Genomic DNA, 21158 nt, shown 5'->3' on the forward strand with positions numbered 1-21158 from the left:
AAAATATTTAAAGAGTTTGCAGCTTTGGGTTATATCTCCTTGTATTGTGAACCACAAAATGAACCCATTTAAAAGTTGCGTCAAGAGAGAAATCAGGCAGCCATACATCCCTGCCTGCCCTGAAAGTGTTGACAGGAATTTGTTTCTAACATGCAGGCTTCATAAGAAGCAAAGACGGGACAAAAACGAATGTGGGGATGTCTTAGGGGGAAAAAAACAAAACAAATAACAACAAAAGAACACCCCCCCCCCAAAAAAAAAAACACCTTAAGACTTAACAGGAAAAAGTAAAACCAACTTCCGAATACATCATTTTTTATGCCTTACCAGCCATATCCGTCTGTGGTGTTTGATACAGCTTTGTGAATTCATCAGGATAGTTTTCCACCCAGTTCCAAAATGCCTGCAGGTAACAAAAACATCTTTACATTCCAGAGCTTAAAAATATTTTTATTTTTGAATTATGTATTTAAATGGAGAGATTTTACTCTTACTTCTAAGAACTCAACATTTCTTGCAGAACATATGCATTGAACTGATGCACAAATGCATATTTTACATAAATTTACGTAATTTACTGAATTGCAAATATTCGTAAACTAGAGAAAGTCTGCAAAGTAGCAATGAAACAAAATATTATAATACTTACCTTTTCAAGACTGTTGATAACAGCTAACTGTGCTACTTTCTTAAGGGCTTTAAACTTGAACACAGTCTCTGTAAAGGTAAAACATTCCACATTTAAAACAATGACTTCATGCTACGCCAATATTTTTTAACGTTTCAGTAAAAATATATATATGAATATTTGGAGTAAAACACAGCAATAAAAAGATACGTGCATCAATACTGTTGTATCATCTCCAACTAGTCATATACAGATGTATTTCAAAAAAAAACCCAAACCAAACACAACACATTCACGTCATACCTTGCAAAAGTCGTTTTAGTTTTGAACAATCCACACTGATGTACTGTAAAAGTTCAATATCATGAACATCAGCATTATCTTCTGAACAAACAGTCAGTTCCTGCAATCTAAAATATACAAAATAAATTAACTTCTCAACCAGATGATGTCAGGTAGGTAGAAACTCACACCTGTGATTTTATGTACTGTTGAACAGCAGAAGAATATTATATGATGATGCCCTCTTATAATTTTTTTCATGTTTAGAAACAAAAGACAAACTTTGCATGATTAAGAGCTAATATTAAAGTCTTGTTCTCAGCCATACTGAGAACAGATCTAGAAATACCAGTGATAAGTCTCACAAGACACCCATACCATCTGGTGATAGTCTGTTTACACCCAAGTTTTGTCTAAATCCTTCTGTTATCTCCCATATTTTAGCTATAATCTTGCCATTTTTTCATCTAAATATTACAATCACAGAGACATGACACCTTTATACTACCTCTCCTTAGCAGCAAGTCTTGTCCCAGCTAACTTCTCTAGAGCAAAGCAATGACTGATGGCAATTAATGGCACTGAAGTAAGTTACAACCATTTTTTAAGATGAAAAAAGTCCATGTTTTTTTGGCATAAGAAACAGGATGAAGTTTAATCATACCATTCTAAATCCAATGGCGCCATTTCATACTTTTGTATTCGACGATTTACTAAACTTCTCATCAGATACTAACCCACTAATAACTAAATCATATGTTCTCACAAAACTAAAGATTGCCGTGTCTTGTTCCAAAGCTACAGATGTGTTTTTGACATGGAATGCGATTTCTAGTACTACACACAAAAGCAGCTCTTCATTTCTTCAACGCCAGGGAAGTTTAACAGCCCACGCTGGGAATGGGAAGGTCCCCACTGCTGTGCTTTTCGTGCCAAAAATCCCCCAGCTGCTGTACAAGGCCTAGAAATATGCCTAAACAGGAAGCACGGGTCAAAAGATCAGCAATGCTAACTGTCGGCAAGCTGACCCCTGTGGAGATCAGCAACAATTGGTCAAGTATTTAACTATTTCTGTACAAGCCATCTTGAAGAGAAAAGCAGGTTGGGGAAAAGCACTACACTCCAGATCAAACCCATGGTAAGAAGGGTGTTGGCGCTTGAGAATTAAACCATGCTAGGGACGCGTGAATAAGTACAGATTCATGAACTAAATTCAGATTGTCAAAAAATCTCATCCGAAAAATAATTCCTATAAAAGGAGCAAAAGAAATCGTTTCCTTTTCTATAAGCAACAGAACATAATCAACCTATTGAGTAAAACCACATCCTCCATGCTAGCTGCCAAGTCTATGTTCTTGAAACAGTTACTGAAGTTATTAAGGGTTCTTTAAAAGTTTTTAAAATACTTAAAATTTCATATAATTTTAGTTTGATTTCTAAAATGCAAATATTTTTTTTAAATGGAATTCATTTTTGTTTACATTATAAGGAGCATATACTTTTTTTTTTCAATTCAATTGGCATATTCATTGCCATTCAACCATATAAGGGTGTGCAAAATCCCCTTCTAAAACATCAAGGATGTTGCTAGCTGTAACAATGTGTGATAAGAGCTAAGCTGCTTCAAGCAACTTTCAAAAAACATCAAAGCAATTCAGTAATAAAACGCTCAATACACATCTTCAATGGACTGAAGTTCATGACAGATGTTCTAGACAGCAATATTTAGTAGGCATTCTAATACAGTGGCTAAGTCAAGCTACTGAAACACCTACCTGGTGGAAATGCGGCTGAACACAGCATTAAAGTTATTGCAGCTAAGAGAAAAAAGAACCCCCGAGGCAGAATTGCGCAGTTCGGCTGCATGCTGGTTGCCTTCACGGTAAGTGTGGATGAAGTGGCAGATTTCTGGCAGCAACTGTTTTACCAGCATAGTCTCGTCTAGTCGCATGGTATCCTTTGGTTGCTAATAAATAAATAAATAAATAAATAAATTTGGTAGTTCATGGTATCCTATTTTCTAGGTTTGTACGATAAAAAAAAAAAGGAGCATATGCCATTGGTGGGACAGGACCTGAATCTAAACTTCAAATTCTGCCTGCACACTACCACTGACCATAGCAGAGTACACAGAAACACAGTACACAAATCACCTAACCTTTTCAAATTAATCTCCAAAATACACAGGACACTCACTTGATCAATACTACTGAGCAATATAACAAACTAGGTTTCAAAGTGAAATATGTTTCCTTTTTGAGAAATGTACCATCAGCCTATGCAAAACATTAGCAGTAAAGCATTAACTATCTTGTCTTTGAATGGAAGCTCAAAGGGCAAAGATCCATCCTTACTCCTCTTTCTCTTTTCTTTTCTATTCTGCCCCCTATATTTTGACACCTAGTAATTTGTGTTTGTTTTTTTTTTTAAAGGAACTGAAAAAGAAGTGCTCCTCCATTGCTCTTGTCTGGGATTGTTCTATACGAGTGAAAAATGTCTCTACTTTCCTGAAAAAAGAGAAATCCAATTTTTGCCAGTTTGTACAGTATGAGACATAAGGAAACTATTTAGAAAAGAATTTGAAGTGAAACTTTGCTCTACTAAGAACGAGATTTAACAGAAGGGTCAGCATTAAAGCTTTCTAAAATTCTACCAATGAATTTACCATAGGGAATTGGGAAGTTTCAGAGACTCCCACTTAGTTGACCTGAGTCCTGTTGCCATGAGAACTTGATGAAACATTGAGCAAGAACAGTGAGCAAGAAATACATCTGAAGATATCACAGAACACAACGCTCTTTGTATAGAACTTTGGCTCAGTCTTATTGAACATATACTGGCTCAACTTGCTCTCATTTGAATGGACAAACCAAGAAGCATTCAGCATAATTTTAGGCTGTTCAAATATCATCATGTATCAGGAAAAGCACGCTAACGTTTTAAGCAAAACATACGTAATAAATTTTTAAAGAAATTAATTTTGGAAGTGAAACAGTTTTTTTGGCGTGGGTTATCCGTTGGTTTTTTTTGATTCATTACATCAAAGACAGTAAATGCACCAAAAGAAAAGGTACTTACTTCAGCTTTTACAGCTGAACATTATTATGCAAAATGTATTTACATGGATCTTTTATGAATTTAGATGAATCCACAATTACTCAGGTTGTTTCAGTACTGTAATACAAGACATGCTACTTGACAAACCTAACCGTAACATAGTTGTTACCTTACAAGAAAAGAACCTGCAAAAACAGTTACAGGGAAACTGCAAAGAGCCTATATGATTTCATGACATCCATCCAGGAATACAGCTTTAAAAAAAAATCCTTCTTGTTAAAGGAATAAGCCACAGATTTGCAAATTCTGCTCACAGAGAAGTTTGGCTTTGCAATTACAGAGTTTAACACAGTGAGTTGTACAACCGTTTACATCCCAAAGGTAATAGCAAACTGCTTTTCAGCACAGCTCTGATTGGAAAGCTCAGGACTGGGCTCCCAATGGAAGCTTGGACAGAGTTAACTAATGTAAACTAGGAAACACCTGGAAAAGTAATTTTTTAGAGTAGCGATAGCAAAGTTTCTGCTGTATATACAATTACAAAAAAACTGAAATGAAATTATTTCACCAAATGAAAGTCACAAGAAATCTTCAGAAAAATCAACAAATTGTTACAAGAAAGTCACTTTTTGTAACTCCAGAAATTAGTTGAGTAGTGGGAAGGACAAAGTCAAAAAATTACTTGGATCTATATAGCTGAAAAAGTATTTCTAATCATTACTACTAAAGCTACTATTATTAATTTTAGGAAGTAAAAAACCATCCCAAAAATCCTTAATTTAGCAAATACGTAAATTACTTGCATTTATAGAAAGTTTTAATATTTTTAAAATAGTATTAATCCCACTTTGCTCTAAATCAGAAAAGTTTTAACTTTAGTACCAGTAATAATTGATACACAGACATTTGACTTACACCCTCTAACTCTTTTAATACCAAGTTAGCAATTGCTTATGCAAGCCTACTTACCCCTGCCAGACATTTTTCCAGTGTATCCAAGATAATCAGCTGAGATAGATATAAATTCTTTTCAGCAGTTTCTCCAAATATTCTCTGGAAGAAGAAAGGATAAGGATTCATCCGAGACGAACAAATTTGACTCGTAATGCATTAAAGTAATGTAGTAGAGTGGCATAGTAAGTTACGGCTCCTTTACCACTCTAGTGTTAAGTTCAGAAATAAAACCAGAAAATAGAGATTGAAATAGGAATTAAAACCTGAAGAATTTACTAAAGAAATTACTGAAGAAATATCTTTGTTCAATCTGCAATGCCAAATCTAGTAAGGAACAAGCAGTTACTGCAAAATAAGACTGGAGGTGCGCGGCAGCCCCTTGCCTTCCTCAGACCATCATTTTCTTTATTCAGAAATGAAGGTTATACCTTTTCACAAACTACCATGGTATCAATTACTCTTATTTAATTTTGTATTTCATTGCCAACATTTTACTCAACAGAAATGACATTACAACAAATCTGCATCTACAATGTTACTCAAGTGCTGCACAATTTAGCAGAGACCACAGAAAGAAACACGAGACCCTCCAAAAAGATGCCACACTTCAGAAACAGGATGGAGGTAGAATTCCATCCAGCATTTAAGCTGTCGTCCAATTTTATGGCCAGCAACAATGACCAGTTCCAGCAATATGAAAACAGCACAATAAGGCAGAAAAGATTTAGCCCAACCTGTATCAGTACGACTGCCTGCACATGCAACACAACATGAAGTTGCCCAAAGAAGTCACATTTCAGACCGCATGACAGGATAGTTCAACTCATTGCAACTTTGAGCAGAGTGCAAACCCTCAAGACTTCTTTCTAGCATTAAGACAGTCTCTTGGTCCATTTTGTTCACCCTACAGGAATCCTTTAAAAATACTGCTGACTCATACAGTAGCTCATTTGATCAAACACAGGAAACCTTAAGTCTTGCTCCTCTGCACAAAGCAAACGTTGATTTGTTTTTCGATTTTATTTATTTATTTATTTATTTTTATTCTTTCAATTTATAATGCATAGATTTTGAGAGGAAACTTGTTTTAAATACATAGGTTTCTCACAATCTTAAATATCACATTCCTTCATACTTATGAAGTTTAAATAAAATGAATTCTCTCTTGAAAGGGATTATTGGTAGTTTTAAGCAACTTAAAATCACTAACAATAGGGCAACCTATTTTATGATTTTATCAGTCCTTCATAATGTTACAGCAGATGCAGGTCTCTATATAACTGACAACCAACTGGGCTCATTGCGAACTATGTTACCAAAACCATTAAAAAAAAAAAGAAGTATTGCTAGAGTTTGGCTGGTTCCATTACCTGTCTGCGGAGATGCCAAATGATCGATCACACATCAGATGGCTTCATGACTCAACGAACTAAGCTTTTCTCATCACAAATCCAAAACCAGATCTTCCTTGAAAAAAAATCAAACTGTATCTTTCTCCTCATAAAGGATTCCTAAACTTTCTATTTGTGCAACTTGATGGCAACAGTTATTTTTCTACAGTGGACACTATGGATATGCACCAGGTTTTTTCCTTTTGGGTTTCTCTTCTTTTTGGTTCACTGAGGTCTATTTTAAATGATAGTTTTAGCGTTGCTGTTAATTCAAGTATTTTGTTGTATTTCAGGAATCGTTTCATGGTTCCCTCGGAGGCAGAAGGCAAAGCTAGTACGCAGAAGGAAAACATCTACTAAGACATTTGGCTCTAGAGATTTCGCTTTGGAACGCATAGAAAAATCATCTTGTACCTTATCCCTTCACATCAATGCCCTCAAGTACCAATATTAAGTAGTTCAATGAGGCTGAAATCCACATCAAATAATAATGGGAGCAATGTGTATCGCTTCTACACAGTTTTCATTCCTTTTTCCTACTGACTAGTAAAGCATCCCTATCCATGTTTCTGATAGAAATTCAGCTGGTAGTTTGTTAAATTGTTATTTTTTTTTTTCTACACATGGACACAAATGCTAAAGCATCCAAACAGCCAGGAAAATTCAAATAACCTAAGTTTTAAATCTTTTTCCCTTCTTCTTCCAGCAGAGTCACTCACTGGCAGGACAGCTGAGAAAAAAACCTCAATGTGGCTGCTCAGTAGCTACCTTAACCTGCTGCATTCCTCTAAAAGCTTTGCTCGCCTGCTCCCCTAGTTACCTGAAGCACCTCTCCATGTGATGGAACATGTCCTCCCCCATCTCCCACCAAGCAGTGCATTCTACTGGTTGGCACAGCCAGTTAGATACCACTAACCACTGCTTAGAGACCCAAAGTAGTGTTAGGTACCCTTAGGCACCCGCTCCTTAGCGAGCCACATACCTTCCCAGCTACAGACCCTTCCCATGACTGACTCAAGAGTCCCCTTCATCACCTGCCTTTAGGTTGCTCTGCCACAACCATATTTACTAACATAAATACGTAATACGTAACACAGCTCAGTGCTGTTGGTGATGGCATATGAAAATGAAAAGAAAATACTTAAGTGTAAAAGGCGATCATCACTTTGACTAAATTTCAGTTATTCTCTGCAGAGATTGTATAATATGAATACATAAAAATCATTATGAAAATCACCCAATGATCCAAAATTAGAGAACTTACCATGTTATTAACATTTTTTAAGATATTAGTGAGACCACTGATGACCAGGGAGAACTTGTACTTGGAAATGTTTATGAGACACTCCTTGTTGTGCTCCGTGCTGACTTTGGTGTGGGTATTCTGCTGACCAGCTTTTATTGGAAGCTACAAAAAGAGAGAAGTAGTATAAGCTTTTTACATTGAGATTTACATCTTTAGAGATAGATTAAGAATTTTTAAGACACCAGGAACAACCTTGAAATACATTCTACAAGAGACAAACAAAGTGATTATTTCATCTGCACTTCGCTTTCTACTAAAGATATCTATAATTCCAATGCTCACCTACTTCTTTTTCTGAATTGAAACCAAACCTCTATTCTGTGACAGTTTTTCCACAAATCAAATGTCGAAAGGAACAGAAAAATGTAAGACAGAATTCTGAGAAGATAAAACTTTATTTGAAGAATAGGCTAGTTAGTTAAATACCAGAAGACTTCCTAAGGGTAACACCTGCAAGCTAGAACCCACGTCCTGAGAGCTGAGAGGTAAAACTGAGCTGCTGACACCGGAGGCGAGCTATTCGGCGGTTCCATGGCCATCCTCTGCCCCCCAGGACAGAGCCACAGGGCCCCTTCTGCCCCAGGCCGCAGCTTGCTGGGAGCCCCAGCAAATGCCCCGTGGCTGACCTCCCGACAGAGCCCCCCGCGCACTCCAAGAGCCAACCTCGACTCAAGAGCCCCACCTCAGCCACCTCTCCTCACCAGCCAGCACCAAAGGCAACAAACGTTCCAAAGCTGCAATGCAGCTTTTCCAGAAAAGACAAGATTCAGTGACTGAACAGAACCGCGACGTCGATCCTACGGAGTGACCACCAGACACTGTTTCATACTGCACACAAATTCTGCGAGGGTCCCAAACTAGCCACTGCCCACACACGTAGTCACTTCCCTCCCATGTTCTTCGCTGGACTCAATCAGTCCCAAACTATCACACGGAGATGTGGAAAGCAATACTTTGTAAAAATTCATTTTACTGAGGATCTATATTTTCATAAAAGAACAAGAACCAAAAATGGGAACAAAAAAGGTATGAGTATTCTTGTTCCTTTTCATAAATCACAGGAACCATTTACACTGCAAAGTATGAACCAAGAATTCCCCACCTAATCAAGTGCAACTACGAGTCCTAAATTCAACTAGAATTCTCAATAAACGTGTATTCCGAAAAACACCAATAGCTCAGTATGAATGCCACAATGCAATATTTTCACGCTGGAAAGGGTATCTTGCCAAAAAATAGAAATTAAAACAAACAAACAAACAAGAAATTAACAACAGCTCTACAGCTGCAGCACACTTAAAGACTTCTGTCAGTATTTTGGCCAGTTGGAGCACTTTACCAGTTACATTACGAAGTACGTAAATATAATATTCAAGACACTAAGTTTTGTTTGGCTTCTTCAACAAAGAAACAAGGCCAACCATCAAAACTGATTTTCAGTGAAGAGAAAACGTACAGAGAAGACATGGCTTTCTTATCTCTGAAAGTTGTAATGCAGACTTTGAAGAATTGAGAGGGCAAAACAAGAGAACAGGAGAAATGGAATGACCTAGACCAGTAAACCCCTCTTTCTGCACGAACCTAGGCTTCTTCCTGTCTCAGACCTTTCAGAAGGCGCGGAGCACCTTTCCAGAGGAGTTAACAGAACTTTCTGCACAAGCAAGAATTCTGCACTGGGGAAAACAGAGAGGGAGAATCGGAGCAGTCTGTGTTGGAAGAGACCTGGCGATGGCAGTGTGCAGGCTGCTGCTGAAGGCATGGCCGTTACCCAGGGCCTTGTAAAGCCAAGTCTCCTCTTCAGCAGAGCAGTCATTCATCCCCAGTCAGTCATTCCCAGCCCTCACAGCTGCCCGGTTCTGCTTCACCCCAGATGCAGGATTTCACGTTTACCCATGCTGGCCTCGCTCGCGGCCTGCTCAGGTCTCTCTGAGGTGGCTCTGCCTGACAGGGCCCCGCTCCCGCCCTGCTCCCGGCACGGGCTCGTTCCTCACAGTCACCCGCCCAGGAACGTCTCTGCCAGCCCTCCAACGTCACTACCTTTGCTGTTGACTTTGAAGGTCCCTATTTAACATGCTTGATGAACTGTACTAAAGAACCCAAAACTCAACATGTTTTTTTCAACAATACTTTTGATTGTATTGTTCCTTGCAATCTACTTTACGTCAACGTCTCCGGTCTGTAAGGAAACGGACCTCTAACACGCTGCCTCGCTTTTATGCCTGACTGCAATTTCCTCTGCACAGAAATTGTGGCTTGGTTTCAGTATTGGTTCTTTTGGGTACCAGAGACTAAGACCATGATGGAAATGCTGCTCTCCCTGAGGGCAGGGCAGCCTCCTAAGTCAAAATGAGCGAAGGGGATCGCACCAGACACCTGCCTCACACAGCACCTCGCCTCCAGGAGCAGGCACAGCAGCTACTTCTGGAGGACAACAAGCACCAGGAAGGTCTACGAGGGACGCTTCCTTTCAGTTCAGTGGCTTTGGGATCTTTTGCACCCAGTGCTGCATGCAGAGCACCACAGGCAGAGACAGCCTCCGATCCACCCCTTCCAAGCAGCTCTGCCAGGTTTTCGGCTGCACAGCGCCGGTGGCAGCAAGCTCCGTAGGGCAGGCAGCGCGATTTCCACCTCATTCTGTAATTCGCTCGCAAGTTGTCAGATTGTAATGCTTTAAAGCAGCGTGATGTATTTCACTGTGCTAATTTCAAAACCGGGAAAAGCACATCAAAGCATTTATGACTCAGGCTTTGTTTTCATTGAAAGATGTTATTTTTACAATATATTTTCGGAAGTCATTAGTGGAAAATAGATACATTTAATTAAAAATTTCAGCATTACTAGTACTTTTTATTTGGATTTTCAAGTCGCTGTGCTGACAACAGCAGAAAAGCTCAATACCACTGAGTGATAAAACACTTCAGAACTGCCTCTCAAAGGCTTGTGTCAGAGATCTTCTTCTGTGTGCTTCCATGCTACAGAATCATCGTATTACACACTTCTGGAGCTTCCTGCCACAACAGCCACTGCAGCAAGGTCACCTAGAAGTAAAATTGCTTTTTATACTACCATTTAAAATAGGAAGCAATATAAAAAGGAAATATTAGCACTGACTTTTTTTTTTAGATTTCTCAGCTATTTCCGCTGGGCTCTCTGACACGCTGGAACACTTTCTGCACCCTGACTGCAGGCAGCGCCAGCGCTGAGCGACCAGAAAGAACCTGGTCAGCTTCTACACAAACATCCACCAAACTAAAACTTACAAGAAAAAAAAAAAAAAAAAAAGAGTTCAATAGCTTCATTTTTATTGTCTTTGTTTTAGAAAAGAAGGAGACTGATGCAAGTGGTTTCCTCTATGGCTTTTATTTGAATTAGGAAAAAAAAAATAGAGCACAAAGCTTAAATATAGATGGAGCTTCCAACCACGAGCATAGGCATCGTTTTGACCTCATCCCAGTTTAGCAAAGGGACAGCCACTGCTCCAATTCAACTGTTTTCACCACTGAAATAGGAAGCAGCAGTCAACAACTTTATGAACTATGCTGGTGCATGGACAACCCGCATAGAGACATGCTGTGATACAGCCTCTCTCTCTTATCCATATTATCTGAGTCAGGTTAAAGTGTCAAATAAGCTAAAGAGGACAGGAAGCAATGGCATTTTGGTCCTTGAGTTGCTTTATTTTATGCAGCAGGCAAAGGAAAAATGTGTAGACAGAATCTGGTATTTTTCCAACTATTTTATATCTTTACAGATGAATTGAAACAGAACCTTGCTGCAAGAGACAAGGAAAAGCCATTATGTAGCTGAGCCTGACAGTTGCCATAACAGAGTAGAAGACCCTGCATATCCTGAATTCAGGATAGAAATCATGCTTTCAGGTACTGCTGAAGCAACTAGAAAAGCAAAACTGTATACCAGCACACATCAGCCATGCAAGCACCCTGTAAAACTGTTAAAGCACAACATTTGACCACACAGACAGTCAAACTTTGTCTCTAGAAATGCATTTCTAACTTCACTTTAAGACAGCCTCCTGATCTATGCATAATTTCTCCCAAATCTGTTACTGATACTTGTCCTGAAACTCAACAATTCCCATAAAGCTTATTAAATGCAAAGAGGTAACGAATTACTACTACTAGGAGAAAAGGCAAAAGATACATTCTACTAGATTATTTGTGTTGTTTTCAAAAGACATAAAATAACAGGTAAACTTTGGAAATATTAGAGATCTGAATGACATACCCTCATTAGGATTGTTAGAACCAATCCAGTTGAATTAGTGGCTACTACAAGACGTATTTTTTAAAAAATCAATATTTGTTATCTACATGCAGATGCAGAACCCTCTCTCAACTTGCCGAAGTAAAATGAATTTTTTCTATCATCATGCAAAAATTTTCATGAATTAAGTGATTTATAAATAACATTATTTAAGAAAAAAAGTATGATTAGGCCAACTCACAGATAAACACAGCCACAGTATCTTAGAAAACAAGGAAAGCTTCAAATGGCTTTCCAACAGACACCACATTTGGCATCTGTTAAGTTACTGCCTCTATGCATTAACATGGCATAAATTATTAAGTATTCTACAATGGTGCCTGAGGGCCTTGAGTCACCTGGTCAACTTTCTGTCTGGAGTGATATCCGCAAGGTCCGTGACACTGGCTGGAGAGGGAAAACTCAAAGGCTAGTCACTCCTAAAACCCATGTCTAGTCACTGTCACTCCTACCTATCTGGTTCTGGAGCGAAATGTTGCAGTCTTTTCAGACCTGTGAGATAACTTTGCCAATTCAGAATTGGGGAAAAAAAAAAAAAGTGGCTACTCCAGAAGGAAAAAAGAAAAAAGATTTAATATGCATGCTTAAGAAGACCTTTATGGTCAGATAAAAACTCATTTTGAAACTTTGAAATGCAGAATTGCAAAGCTGTTTAAAAAGTGGAAAGCACTGAGGTATCTGATGGTACACAATACCATAGCACCTTTGGAAGCAGCCTCCTTTAGAGACTGATGTGCTTGTATCCAAGAATGTTCAGTTAAGGAATCCCTTCGTTGATCATAGATGTCAATTATTAACAAAATGGATCTGTTTTCCATATGTGTAGAAGAGATGCCAGCAGCTGTTCAGGTATCCTCTAACCTGATACAAAAGGTACAGTTTTTTGATAAAAGTATACGGATATTGATTTGCAATTAATAACACCAATAGCCTTGAATATATCTGTACCATATTCCACTCAGTTGAGAAAAACTAACATTAAGCCATGGACTTTGCTTTATCACCTGTAATTAATAAACAAAAAGTTAAATGATCTTTCTTTATCTAAAGACAGTTTTTAATGTCCTTATTTTCAGAGGTTACAGAACAAGCTTATGAGCTTTATCACGGGTTGAAAAGAGCTTTACCAGTAGCTGAAAATCACCACTTCAACTTTCTTGTGCAAGATACAACTTTGCAGAACTTCAAGAGCCCAGAATCGGGCCGATGAACCGTCTGCTACAGGCCCACGACGACAGCAGCTGACTCGCCATCGGGACGACCCCAACACAGGCAGCGGCCCCCACCCAGCCGCAGGCAGGGCCACTGCAATTCAGCTTTCAGTATTTCCCTTCCAAGTGGTGCCAAAGTCTGCAGAGCCCCTCGCTGCCCCCACCATGCCCACTGCTGGAAAAGCAGCAAGGTTTAAATCTCCTTGGCGAGGGGAAAATGGGAGCCCATTCCAGGCAATTCACCTCGGGGAAGGAAATTCCCAGCTTGTCTGTAAGGGGCCCGTCATCTTCAGCAAGTAGCTGGAGACGTCTGAACACACCGAGGCTTGTTCCTTTGATTCAGGTTCAAAAGTAACAAACATAACATCTAGAAAAAAAAATCTCTAGTGCTGTCCTTACAGCACAGAAACGTACCTAGCTTTTTCATCTCAAATAATTTATTGGAACTTCTCCAGTAGGCTGTAAAGCACAGACATACAGGAAAGACAGAAAATACGCACAGCACCATTATTTCCTCAGCATTACCTGTTACAGATCTCTTTAGAAATCAACGTGCACCTCCTCCCGCAACTAAAAACATGCACTGCATCACCTTCTAAAAAGCATTCGTTTGGTAGAAGAGCCTCATAACTAAGTCTTCTGAAGAACAGGGAACACTGAAAATACTTTACAGATGTTGCCCTAAAAAAATAACATTTTCAAAAGGTTAGCTAAAAGTTGGTATTTGGGGAAAAAGAAAAAAAGTCTATTTACCTACACCACAAAGTGCTGCATTAAATAGGGAAGAATCATCAAAGCACCCTGGCGCTGTTCAGCAGCTCACTAAGAGACTGGGGTAACATCTGCTGCACATGGACCACTCCTGTACCTATTCTTCAGGGCACCATCTGCATGCACCCTAGCAGCTCTTTTGCAGTACATTACATACAATGGTTTAGAAAAGTAAAATCAGGGCTGCTTCAGGTTTACGCCAGAGAAGGATGAAGTAGCGCCCTTTGTGCCTAAGGGCAGGGTCACAGTCCCACTGGGCTCCCAGGTCCTGCAGAAATCTTTCAGCCAGAGCAGTTGCAGAAAAAAAGCTCCATCCTCTGCATAGAGCAGCCCTGCCTTACAGCAGATACCATTTTGCTTGAGGAGCACAGCCATTCAGAACTCACATGAAACACTTTGAAATACGTACTTATTACTGCTAGGGGTTTCTTAACAAGCCAGGATGAAAAACAGCAATGAAAGACACAAAGCCAGTGCTTGCAGCCAGTGCTTTTCCAGGTTTCTGACTCCGTATAGATTTCATATGCCACAGAGAGAAGCAACAGGAGGAGGGAATATTTGCTTTAACTTAATGCCTTTTAATGAAAGGAAGAATGGACCATTCCTAGTGGCGCTCAGTTTTTACAAAAGCTTTCGTAACTGAAAGCAATCATATTCCTCAAACTACAAATGGGGAGCCTAAACCATAAGCCACATAATAAAGGGCTTCTTTCATTTAAGTATATCATAATCGCTTAAGTCACCACAAGTTTATACAGGATTAATACCTTTTATTCTATCTGATAGCCTTTAACACACCCTAGATTTAAATGGTTTAGGCAGTAAGGCTTCTCTGACTAAGTTTAGAAGAACCATTTCACTACCGCATCAGCCTTCCCATGACTTCAGCTGCAACACATTAAAAAATACTATAAAAATACAGTACATAAAACTGTAAGTGAACATTTCCATGGGAAAAAAGAGACCATTTTATTTTACAAAGACCTGATTATGTCTGAAATCACAGAGAATTTTACTAAAACATAGCCTAGCCTCTTTGTGCTACTGAAGCCTAATTCCATCCAGATCACTGAAAGTTTTGAGACGTACAGCAATAACCAGCACTACAAATGAAATCACTCCACGGATTTTGAACGTGCTACATCAGAAACGTGATCTAGTCTCCCATGAACTGTCAATAGCTTCTTTCTGCACCAGCTGAAACCTTCAAGCAGTCTTCAAGGATAGCTCAAAGAAGAGTGCACTGCAGCAGTCGAAGTCTGAGAAGTGAGCGCAGCTGGGCAGAACTGGCACTATATTTGAAAAAATGTATTCAGTGAGCCACTCACTGGTTAATTCATAAAACTATGCTTGCCATTCAATTTAGGCCCACAGAATCATACACACAGAAGCAGATTTTGGTTAAAGCAGCATTTATAACAATAAACAAGAGTAGACAAGAACAGACTGGTTTGCACTGATTTTTGTTGTTTTCAGTACAGATTAGCATTCTCTCAGTTTGTTGTTCATCTGTCTTAAAATGAATTCAAGCACTTAGCAAATGAATGAAAAGCCTGTCTACATCAATAAATTTTGGTGAAAGATGGTTGCATTTTCTTCCTTTTAGAAGAAGGAATAAACCTTGAAAAGCTGTATGTTCTCTCCCCCGCAGAAAACAAACCAAAACAATTCCCAGCCCAAAGCAAACACGAGTTCCCCTGCCTTACTCAGACACGCCGGTGATATAACACGTAGTGGCAGTCCGGCTCCCTCAGTGCTGAACCAAAAGGTCCTGCGTTCAGAAGGGCAGACCCAGCATGCAAACGCTCAAAACAACATCACCACTAAAATGGCACGTACTACACTCAGTATATTTTTATGAAATACAAGCTTGATTTTCAAATGAGCAATCCAAAATACAGCAAAAGCCGGTAACTTCATAGCCACAGGACTACCCGAAGAGGACACAGAAGTGAGGAGTTCCAAGAAGCACAGAAGCATCAGCAGTGATTCAGAACACTGTTAGTAGTAGTGAGGGTGTCACAGTAACCTGGCAATTGTATTCCGCTAAGAACAGAGTCACTTTTCCACCATGAAGATCAGTCAGGCTAGGCCAGGTGGAGGAAACAATGTATTAAAAGAAAACAAACAAAATTGAGAACCCCAAGCTGAAATTAATCAACGAGAGGGAAGACTTCTCACAAAGAAGTAGACACTAGTATCTCATCTTCGCCTCACTGTTTCACTCACTAGTTGATACAATGCAAAAAAAAACTTGCACTGGTTAAAGAGAACCATTCACTAAAGGATCAAAATATTGTAAAAACACCTATTTGCGAGCACGCTGTGACTGCAGCAGTCAATGCTGCACGCTGGGTGCGCTTTCCTGCAACTCCAATGTTCTGGCACCTTGAAAACCAGGACAGCCTCTTCCTGCCAGAAGAGGATCCCTCCTGGGTACCTGTCTGTGCTTCCTCTGAAACACACAGAGAAATACTTCTGTTTAAAAAGCTCAAGTTCTTAACTCCTACCAGATGTTGGCAAGCCCAGTTCCACAATATACATAACAGAGCAAACGACAAAGCCTAGGGCCTTTTAACACCAGTACACAAAGAAACATTTTCTTGCATTACTGGGAGCATAATCAGTACCATGCCTTTTATGCTTATGGAAAAAATGATCTATGACTCAAGATAAGGTGGTGGGGGGGATAAGTTAGCTATGCAAATATCATGCCTAAAATGTATTGGAAAAATCTGCATCACTTTAATGTCAAAAGACAAAGTTTTATGTTTCCATGTTTTAAATAAGCCTCATTCATAGCAGTTTGCAAATAAACATAAAAAGGAGCAGCCTATTTTTATTCCACTAGGCTGCAATCTTGCTGCAGGTTGTCAAAAGCCAAGCATCACTACGAGGGACACGTGAATAAGGCAGGCGAACGAAATCCAATCTACAGGACCAGCTTCGTGCCTTCGACAGGAGCTGGGCTGGGCCCTTGGCGGCACAAAGGAGGTACTCACAGAACAGCAAGGTGAGGCACGACAGAAAATAATCGCTCTGCCTAAACTGACCTCCCGCTTATGTGCCAGGAAAGCATCTGGGGGGAAAAATGCAGGGGGTAAGCACTGAGCTGAGCCTCGCTGAGCGAGCTGTGCCGCCTAACCCCAGCGAGCAGTTCCTTCAGGTGGGTCAGAGAAGCACCAAGTCCAAGGCCAACGCGCCGCTCTTCCTTCTATCCAGAAAGCCTTTCTCCCCGCACTGACTGTACAGAGAGCATTCAGTACGTGTCACTGCACAGCACAGCCCGGGACACCTCCAGCCCGGCACTGACACCGCTGCCGGCTGCGGGCTCGGAGGCAGAGCTGCCTGCGCGGCCGCACGTAGTCCTGGCGCTGCCCTGGGGGCTTTAATTCCCTCCTGCTGAACGAGAAGAAGTTAAACCCAAGCGGCGACACCCGCCAGGCCCCTCAGCAAGCGCCCAGCGCCTTCCCGGGGGAGCTGAGGGGGGGGGGGGGTGGGCGCAGCCGCTTGGGCCCCAGCCCCCGGGCCCCGCGCCCCCCGGGCGGTGCCGGCAGCGGGGCGGCCCCGCGGGCCCCACCCAGCGCCGCACAAAGGGCGCCCCGAGCCCCCCGCCCCGCTCCCCGAGCCCGCCCCGCTCCGGCCGGGCCCCGCCAGCGCTGAGGAGCGGCGGAGGTGGAGGTTGGGGGGGGGGGGGGGGTGTGGAGGAGCCCCCGGCAGGGCCCGGCCGCGGGGGGCAGGCGGGAGGCGGCCGCCCCCGGTGCAGCGCCCGCCGCCCCCGCTACCTGCTCGTCGAAGCGGTTCACCACGGCCTGCACCCACTCCACCGGCTTGTGCGCCGCCATGGCCCCCCCCGCCCGGCCGGCCAGGCAGGGGGCGGATCCCCGCGGGGGGCGGCGGCGGCGGCGCGGGGCGAGGGGCGAGGGCGGCGGCTGCGGATCCCTGGCGCGCTGCTCCGGGGGCCCCTCGGCTGCCCGCGGCCCTCAGCGCCCGGGGCCCGCCATGACACCACGCCGGAAGCGGGAGCCCGGCCGCCCCCGCCCGCCCGCCGAGCAGCAGCGCCGCGGCCGCCGCGCCAGGGGGAGCGCCGAGACGCGGGCGGCGGCGGGCGGCGCCTGCGCGGCCCCCGGGCGAGCACCGCGCATGCGCCCGGCCGCGGCTCCGCGCCTGCGCCGCGCAGAGAGAGGGGCCGCGGCGGCTGAGGGGCGGCTCCGGGCCCCGCCGCGGTGCCCCCCGGGCTCCTCAGGGCGCCCGGCGGCGACCGCCCGGGGGGAGCGGCGGGAGGCCCCGCGGGTGCCCGGAGCACCGGAACGCGCCGAGCTGTGTGCTCAGAGCGGCCGGCGGCTGAGGGCGGGGGGGGGCCCTGCCCGCGGCCCCTCAGGCACAAAGGGCGAGGCCGGCAGCGCGGCCCCGCTGGCTGGGGAATGGCGAGGCCGTTCAGTAACAGCTCGCTGCGTGCTTCTGGTACATCCCAGGGCTCCGCCGCCCGCAGCAGGGGCCTTTAAAGCTCGCTACGGCCCCGAGCCAACCGCGCGTGACTCAGGAGAGGAGGGAACGCGGGGCGCAGGACGAGCACAGCCGCTTCCAGCGTCCTTCTCGGGAGCGCTGAGCTGTTTTCCTTCTGGGCAGGCAGGAGCACCGAGCAGCGCCCTGCCGTGCTGCAGCCGCGTTACGTGTGTGGTGATAGAAATAAATGGGCAAGTGGAGGTAGGACTTCCTGAACGAGGGGTTTAAAATTGACACATGCGAAGCGAAGATCTGAAGAATGAATGGGCTTTCTTCTTCTGGTCCTACTTCAGGTCCAGATCTGCTCAGACTGTGCCCAGATGATTAATTTTCTTTGTCTGAAGCATCACAAATGCAGCGTTTACACTGACTGATTGCCACAAAGCACTTTTAAGCTGTTTCAGACACAAAAAGAGCCTGTCCAGTTTGCCCTGCTGTAATCTGCAAATCCGTAATTCCCACAGGAGGGAGGGCAGGCCCCTTCTCTTCCAAGACAGAATCATTCTGATGAAGTGCACCATTTTTTGTTTTTACTTCCAAAGCTTATACGTGGGGTTTGGTACTGCCAGATCCTTCCTGCGGGATGTAATCAGGCCATTACGCTATAGTGTGCTTAATATGTTCTGACATGACATAAAAATACAGCCATATGTCATGTATGTTGAGAGTGTACTATACGATAAACTCATCTCAGTTTTTGTTTAATCCGATTTCTTCAGTCAAATCTGAAACATCTGCTAAACAGATATTTCAATCATCAACTTGAATTAGTAAATTAAAAAGTTATCAATCATCTTACTAGAGTAAAATAAAAACTGAAAATAAATCCAGCTGCTGAAACAAGGACACGTCTCATTTTCCATTTGCCCAAATGTGGAAGAAAATCTCAATACGCTATTTCAAAACCAATAATGCAAGCAGCATAAAATTAGGTGTTTGGTTTGTACAGAGACTTCTTAGACATTCCTGAGTCAGTATCTGTGATGTAAATAACCTAAGCAGTAGCATCAGGAAAAACATTTTAGCGTGTAATCAAGATGCAATTGAGCCTAAATACAGCACTGTGGAAAAACATGGAATTAGAGGAATCATCCAATACTATCTTTTTCCAACCTTGTCTAGCTACTGTTTAAACCAGGAGGGATACTGCTTTTACTGTGCTCACTAGGGGCCTTGCTTTGTCTTGGATAGTGTTGCTGTTATCAAAACGCATATTAATTGTCAGCAAAAGCATATGAAATATATTCTGAGGTAACTTTCCCTGTAAATATTGAACAGTGGAATTGCTCTAATTCAGAATTACAATGTGAACAATTCCATTGCATTCTAGCAACAACCTCATAGCAAGAATTTGAAGAAGCAAATGTTTTATAACAAAGATGAAAACCAATCACAAATATTTTACTTAGGAAAAAAATGCTTGAAGAATAAATAGTAGTTTTCTGTCTGTAGAACTTGTGGTACTACCTTTCAGGAAATGCAAAAAGCATTCTGATTTATACAAATTGTGAAGTCCAATATTGGGCTGTTAAGTGCACTGAATTTTGCATTATTCATTTGCCATCTACGATAAACTAGTTGTGGTGTAAAGGCTATTGATTCCTTTGCATTAGAGTGCATTATAATGGTCAGCATCAATATATTTCAAAAATCTTTTTAAAACTAAATGTTGAATTATGTTCTAGAAAAGACTGCTAATGTACTGGTTATATATAGCTATATAGCTTTACATCCAAAGCAAACCTACGTGATATGGATACATATTTGCTTAATTATCAAAATCTTAACTGAGTTGGACGGAGAATGAAGCTGGTCACTGGAACCTTTTCTAATCATACTTTCTATGTCTGCGCTCAAAGCAAATCTCTGCTGACAACCACATCAGCAAAAGAGCAGTTTGTATCACTGTGTCATTTCATAAGCACTTTGTATTCTCCCCAGCATTCCTCCTGGAGAGGTGAATGGTTACCTCCAACCTGGGAAGACGGGGTAAGGTTAGGGTTCCGCTGTCCTGCTGCGACGTCCACGTGCAGCTGTGCAGGGTGTCTGAGACCAGGCCAGCACTGAGTTTCCTGAGATCCCTGAGTCCAGTTCACGATGGTGTACACCCAGAAGCTGCTGGGACTGGCAGAAGTGGATTTGTCCTGAGGAGTATAAAAGAAGTAATGAACACAAAACACCCATAGGCTTCAGTGGAGCAAAGAACTTACCTAAAGCTGTTTATCAGAAGGGTTCCAGAGAATGTTTGTCCATATGGTGACAGCTGCTTTATCTGCAGAAATATAGAGAGATACTTACTCCATGGTAAAAAAGGCCCTGAGGGCTGGTCTCATCTCTTCTCATAACAACAACAGGCCCTTCTGCTGGCGCAGGAGCATTTGGTGGGGGGCAGTGACAAACTACTGAAAATTATAACACCTGCAGCCTGCTCAGCTCTGCCTGGAAGGGGACTCCCTTACAGTGTGAAATGGCACCCTTAAAACCAGCCTGAAATTGCCTGGAGTGAGCCTTACTCCGGGCGCAGCAGTGTCCCTGGAGATGGGGTGGCTTCACCGTGGGGTGTCGGGTGCTTGGCCAGGACCGCAGGGACACTGCCTCCTCCCCGTGCAGGCAGCTCCGCTCCCTTTAGCTCATCCTCACCCTTCTCAGGGGCTCGAGCTGCCCGGCTTGTGCTGCTGGTGGGAGACGAGAGGGCATGCCCAGCATTTCCCTGCCAACCCTCTGCTATGGATAAACAACTGCAGGTGGTACCGGCAGAGCTGTTCATA

At 42.6% G+C, this 21158-nt stretch overlaps 1 protein-coding gene across 4 annotated transcripts in view; it reads right to left on the reverse strand.

The window, feature by feature from the left end:
* The window catches only part of NF1 (neurofibromin 1), a 93327-nt gene extending 75383 nt beyond the window's left edge, over window positions 1-17944 (reverse strand). For all 4 annotated transcript variants that reach the window (XM_084299770.1, XM_084299769.1, XM_084299768.1 and 1 more), the window contains exons 1-7: window positions 17670-17944; window positions 7577-7720; window positions 4937-5020; window positions 2686-2876; window positions 932-1038; window positions 650-717; window positions 328-403 (exon numbers count right to left, since the gene is read on the reverse strand). In XM_084299770.1, coding sequence (XP_084155896.1) covers window positions 328-403; window positions 650-717; window positions 932-1038; window positions 2686-2876; window positions 4937-5020; window positions 7577-7720; window positions 17670-17729 — 730 coding nt within the window. In that variant the 5' untranslated portion in view covers window positions 17730-17944. The remainder of the gene's footprint in view (window positions 1-327; window positions 404-649; window positions 718-931; window positions 1039-2685; window positions 2877-4936; window positions 5021-7576; window positions 7721-17669) is intronic.
* Between the last annotated feature and the right edge of the window lie 3214 nt (window positions 17945-21158).

The sequence above is a fragment of the Netta rufina genome (assembly GCF_964035555.1).
Source record: "Netta rufina genome assembly, chromosome: 21".
NCBI classification, from domain to species: Eukaryota; Metazoa; Chordata; class Aves; order Anseriformes; family Anatidae; genus Netta; species Netta rufina.